Here is a 5,792-nt window from a genome sequence, read left to right as displayed (position 1 = left end):
TGTTAGCTAACTGCTGGTCCTAAGGTGGAATAAAGAACAGAAAACAGAAAGTGAGGCTGGAGATATAAAAGAAGGACTTGTGCCCAGGAGAGGGTCTGTTTCTGCAGTATGGATGTTTTTTCATTTTAAAAATCCGACGCAGACCAAAAGTTTGTATAATGCAAAGTTTGTTGCTGCCGGTGGTGGCAACACTATCAACTTATTCCATCACCTCAGCAGAAAACATGCATGCTATTACCGTCTGCGGGTTCGGCGCCGTCAACCAGTAGCACCAGTGAAACAAAGCCAAAGGGTCAGACATGGCTTGAACAGGCATTTTCTCAAGGGACGGCATACGACCGGAGAAGCAAGCGATGGAGCGACATTACGAACGCAGTAACAATCCAGCTATGCAAGGACATGGTCCCGCTACAGTCGAGAGAGAGGGTCCAGACATGATTGAGATGGATTTGAGGTATGTCTTACAGGGCGAAAATATTTGATGCAAAATGAGTATTACTGACTCATTCATATATTGTACAATTTTTGGGACAAAGTAATTGATACTTTGATTACAGCCTTGATTTAAAGCCGTGTACTCCTGACAGTAAAATAAACCACAAACATATATAAAGCCATCATGGGGAAAAATAAAAAGTTAATTAAACAAAAAATACAGTGAAACTGCCAGAATCTTAAAAACAGCTGTGATATAAATTTTTAGTCATACCGCCCAGCACTAGTACAACACAAGTTAAATCAAACTCACAGCAAGTAAAAGTACATTGCTTTAAATACACTTCTTGGTGAATCAGGTCAAAGAAACTGATGAATGAGAAGTTTAATTCCTAATAATTATCCTTGTGTGTGCAGGGGACGGTGGAAAAGATGTGCAGGGTTTTAGAGGACCAGCTGACTGAGAGCAACAACCGAGCAGACGAGCTTCAGAGGCAACTGACGGAAGTTTCTGCTCAAAAAGCACGAGCCGTAACAGAAGCTGGTAAAGCACAAACAAAAGCACAAAACGATCAAAACCGAACATCTGACCTCAACTGACGCTTCTCCCGTTTATAGTGTCCTCTGTATGTTTTTAGTCTAACTGCTTCAGCAGACTGTCATCTATTCAGTTCAGCGAACATTCAGTTTGTTCACAACGTTACAGCTATGACTTTTAGTTATTGTAATAATTATGCTTTTTCAATAGTCTTAGTCAAAGACCACGAGAACGGAAACATGTCAGGAGACAGAGGAGAAGAGGAAAGTGAAGAATGTAGGACTGAGGGTTGCAACTCTAAATGTGGGGACAATGACAGGCAAAGGTATAGAGCTGGCTGACATGATGCTGAGAAGGAAGGTAGATGTGTCCAAGAGACCAAGTGGAAGGGCAGCAAGGCTCGCAGCATTGGAGCAGGGTTCAAACTGTTTTACCCTGGTGTGAACTGACTTTCAAAACTTTACGTTCCTTTATTCTCATACATATCTTGGAGAGACGAGCTGATGTTTGTGCTGAGACTGTTAGGTCTTCTGAAGACCATGACAGGTACAGCAGCGTGTCGTCTGCATAGAAGTAAACAATGAAATCAGAAACACTAACAGCTCCAGCACAGCTATAGAGCAGTGAAAGCTAAAGATGACTCAGCTCTGAGCACTAGGGGTACCTCTTTGGTGAAGAGTTGGAATCTCATAATGAAGCAGCACGACGGCTCAGTGGTTGGCACCGTTGCTTCACAGCAAGAAGGTCCTGGGTTCAATCCCAGGTTGGACCTGGGGTCTTTCTGTGTGGAGTTTACATGTTCTTCTCGTGTTTGCATGGGTTTTCTCCAGGTACTCCGGTTTCCTCCCTCAGATCAAAAACATACACGTTAGTCTGCCTTCAGGCCCAGGCCTCCCTTGCAGAAGAGCTCTGTGATCTCACTGGGGTTTGCCTGGTTAACTGAAGGTTAAATAAAATGACACGTTAGTCTTAACCTGTCTAAAATCTCTGACTGGAGCAGAAAGTATCAAACTGCTTTGCTTCTACTTTTGTGCCGTGTTCTCAGATGAGTACCGTCGTCGTCTGGAGGACAGGGACGCTACAATTGGTCAGCTGCAGCGCTCCAAACTTAGCTTTTGCCAGGACACTGAGAATTTGAAGAGGCAACTTGAAGAAGGAAGCAATGTAAGATTTTGTTTTCAAAGCATGCTAACTGGAATAAGTTGAACTAAGAGCTGTTTGCCAACAAATCCAGGCGTCATGACGTGTTCCGACATCTTGAATTGGTGCCGCAGGCTCGGGTGGCGCTGGCTCACGCTGTGCAGGCGTCCCGTCATGACTGCAGTTTACTGAGGGAGCAGCTGGAAGAGGAACAGGAGGCTAAAGCTGAGCTGCAGAGGGCGCTGTCCAAAGCCAACAGCGAGGTGGTTCAGTGGCGAGCCAAGTACGAGACTGAAGCTGTGCTGAGAATAGAGGAGCTGGAAGATGCAAAGTAAGACTATACTGCCACCGTAACCATGGCGTCCCACCTTAACGCAATTCAAAACTATAAAATACAAAAAAGTGCTGTACAAGCTGGGAATGACTCTCAGCTACTACCAAACCAAACTTGACCTTTATGTCTATTGAGTTATAGCCATTTTTGTGTTTGCTACGGGTGCTTAGCTGAGACGACCATCTTGGATATGGTTGACTCATCTTAATCAGTTATAGATGTTCTAATCTGTCTGAGTCTAAATCTCCCCTCCAGCCAGGCCTTGTCGGATATTGAACTCTTCCATTGCTGCTCTCTTCTCCTCTGCTTTTGCCACTAACTCTGTTACAGATTCTGGACCCTCAGTGTGTCTTACTACACATGAGTTGCCCTCTCAGTATCAGGAGACGTGTGTTAAGATTTTGGACCTAGTGGCCCCGTTAAAAACCAGACAACCAAAATATACACCTCACCCTTGGTTAAATGAGACCACCCGAGCAGCCACACGTCAGTGCAGGAGAGCTGAGCACAAATGGAAGAAGGACAAACTTCAAAATAAATCAAAACTATAAAAGCCCGGGAGAATAAAAGTGTTTTCAGTTGCTTTTTAAAAACCTCCACAGAGTGAGCAGAACGAAGCTGCAGGGGCAAGGCTAGCTTAAGCTTAACGCAGCACAACAGTAGCTAAATCTAAAACCAGCACAAAGAAAAAAGAAGCTGAAGCAGAATTCACAGAGAACATTTTCAAAGGAAATGATCTTAATGTGGATCTGTAGGGAAATTATTAGTAAATTATGGTAAATATCCTTGAAAAAAATAAAAAGTTATAAAACCCAGAAGCTACGGCACTCGTCTCCTGAATGAGCCGAACCTTTTGGTATATTTTGATATATTTACAACTAAAATAGAAACATCTAAATAAATTGTTTTTTCTTTTAGTAAAATATGTTCTTTTGGTCAAACTGTTGTCAGATTTGTTGTGATGTTTGCAGGAAGAAGCTGGTGGTGAAACTGCAGACGGCTGAAGAAGCTGTGGGGGGAACTCAAGCTAAATGTGCCACGCTGGAGAAAACCAAACATCGTCTGCAAACGGAGATCGACGACCTGGTGGCAGCAGTGGAGCGCTCCAACGCTGCCGCCCTGGCTCTGGACAAGAAGCAGCGGAACTTCGACAAGGTTGGTCCACACTGAGAAGAGACGTGAGCCAGGTGACGGTGGAACAGAACCCTGAACTCAGGATGGTTTGTTTGTGTTGTTTGTTGTGTTGTTTACGATGCAGCTGCTGGGCGACTGGAAGCTGAAGTTCGAGGAGAGTCAGTCGGAGCTGGAGGCGTCGCAGAAAGAGTCTCGCAGTCTGAGCACGGAGCTCTTCAAACTGAAGAACAGCTACGAAGAAGCTCTGGACCATCTGGAGACCGTGAAACGAGAAAACAGAAACCTGCAAGGTATCTGCACAGATGGACCGGGCCTTACTGGATCTCTCAGGACTTTGAGTCAAGAAGAAATCTCAGAGTTTGAGTTCAAATGATTAACATCTAATTATTATTTCTCCATTAAATATTTGTCCCTTTCACTGCAGAGGAGATCCTGGACCTGACGGAGCAGATCGGTCAGGGAGGAAAGACCATCCATGAGCTGGAGAGGATGAAGAAGATACTGGACGTGGAGAAGAGCGACATCAGAGCTGCTCTGGAGGAAGCAGAGGTAACACTTCCTGTTCCAGTCAGCCGTTAGCTAGCCTGAACCGGAGCGTTAAACTTCCAACTGTCCACCAACCAGGGGACGCTGGAGCACGAGGAGAGCAAGACTTTGAGATTTCAACTGGAGCTGCAGCAGATCCGGACTGAGATCGACAGAAAGATCGCAGAGAAAGATGAAGAGATGGAAAACCTCAGGTACCGAACGAGTCAGAGGACAGAGCAGCCAATGATCGAGTAGAAACTGGCTGAAGGTGCCGATTCACACGTTTGTATCTGTGAGAATCCAGGATGAGATCCTGACGTGAGCAAATATAAACATGATCAGGATTTCTTCTGCTCTTTGTAAATACCCGTCTGAGCAGCCAACGTTAGCTCAGCTGTTTTATTTTCTGCACAAAAGCCGAAATTAGCAGAAAAACTTTAAACAGAGTCAGAAAAGTTCAAACAGAAGAACAGAGGGGGCAGAACAGTAGCAGTGGTAGCTAAAAGACAAAAGATGTTAAAGCTAAAAGTAGGTAAACGGTAGCTAAAATTTGGAAAGCCTGATGCTAATGCTACAGTTAGCTAAAGAGTTTTGAAAAATAGTAAAACAAATGCTAAAGCTAACTTTGGCTTAAAATAGCAAAATAGATGCTACAGTTGTTGAAATCAGGTCTCTCTTGTAAAGGAGTCCTCGAGGCTCAATGAGATTTACCTGTAGAAATAAAGGTTGAATGAATAAAGCTTAAGTTAGCTAAAGAGAAGCTAAAAGAAGCAAAAGCAGTGACTCCACGCGTCTCCACCAGGCGGGGCCACCAGCGCTCCCTGGAGAACATGCAGACCAGTCTGGAGGCGGAGGTCCGCAGTCGCAGCGAGGCGGTTCGTCTGAAAAAGAAGATGGAGTCGGACCTGAACGAGATGGAGGTCCAGCTGGGACACGCCAACAGACAGGCAGCCGAGAGTCAGAGGATCATCAGACACCTGCAGACTCAGGTACGCTCACCTGGACACATCTGGGTCAGGAAAACAGCTGCTGGGTGGCCCAGCTTTTCATCAATGAAGCTAATTTCACTAGAACTTCCTGAAAAGTTCAAACAGGAACTACAGCTCTGTGGTAAAGTCCCTGCGTTCTGCTGAAGGTCAAGGAGCAGCAGGTGGAGCTGGAGGACAGAGTCCAGCTGACCAATCAGCTCCAGGAGCAGCTCGTCCTGTTGGAGCGTAGATGTTCTCTGATGGCCGCCGAGGAGCAGGAGCTGAGAGGGATCCTCGAGCAGACCGACCGCGCTCGAAAGATGGCCGAAAACGAGCTGACGGAGGTGTCCGAGAGAGCCACCCTGCTCACCACACAGGTACACAAACCAGCCGTGACAAGAAACCGTCTGCAGGAACGCTGAGCGTCCTGAAGGCGAGAAGTTCCCGTAAAACTAACGCAGCATCCAAACCACGTTCAGACACGGACCCAGACCTCTTTATTTATAAAGCACTTAAAAACCGACCGACGTGCCGAGTCAGACAATAAGAACTAGAAACCTGCAGCCACGCTGGACCTGAGTCTAATTGGCTCGTGACAAATTCCTCCATTTCTCACCATTTCAGTCATGGCATCAACGGAGGAGGAAGAGATCTCTGCCTCTTGGAAAAAACTAAAGAAAAGGCCAGATCAGGGATGAAGAAGAGGAATTTAATA

The 5,792-nt window shown here is 45.7% G+C and overlaps 1 protein-coding gene across 1 annotated transcript in view; it reads left to right on the top strand.

The window, feature by feature from the left end:
- LOC119417373 (myosin heavy chain, skeletal muscle-like) overlaps positions 1 to 5,499 on the top strand; it is a 5,921-nt gene extending 422 nt beyond the window's left edge. The window contains exons 2-10 of the mRNA XM_037684577.1: positions 853 to 979; positions 2,019 to 2,137; positions 2,248 to 2,444; positions 3,419 to 3,602; positions 3,706 to 3,871; positions 4,006 to 4,130; positions 4,206 to 4,321; positions 4,912 to 5,098; positions 5,245 to 5,499. Of these exons, the coding sequence (XP_037540505.1) occupies positions 853 to 979; positions 2,019 to 2,137; positions 2,248 to 2,444; positions 3,419 to 3,602; positions 3,706 to 3,871; positions 4,006 to 4,130; positions 4,206 to 4,321; positions 4,912 to 5,098; positions 5,245 to 5,499 (1,476 nt within the window). The remainder of the gene's footprint in view (positions 1 to 852; positions 980 to 2,018; positions 2,138 to 2,247; positions 2,445 to 3,418; positions 3,603 to 3,705; positions 3,872 to 4,005; positions 4,131 to 4,205; positions 4,322 to 4,911; positions 5,099 to 5,244) is intronic.
- The last annotated feature ends 293 nt before the right edge of the window (positions 5,500 to 5,792 follow it).

The sequence above is a fragment of the Nematolebias whitei genome, chromosome 11, assembly GCF_014905685.2.
Source record: "Nematolebias whitei isolate Nwh7 chromosome 11, NemWhi1, whole genome shotgun sequence".
In the NCBI taxonomy this organism is placed as follows: Eukaryota; Metazoa; Chordata; class Actinopteri; order Cyprinodontiformes; family Rivulidae; genus Nematolebias; species Nematolebias whitei.
This window is presented reverse-complemented; position numbering and strand designations above follow the sequence as displayed.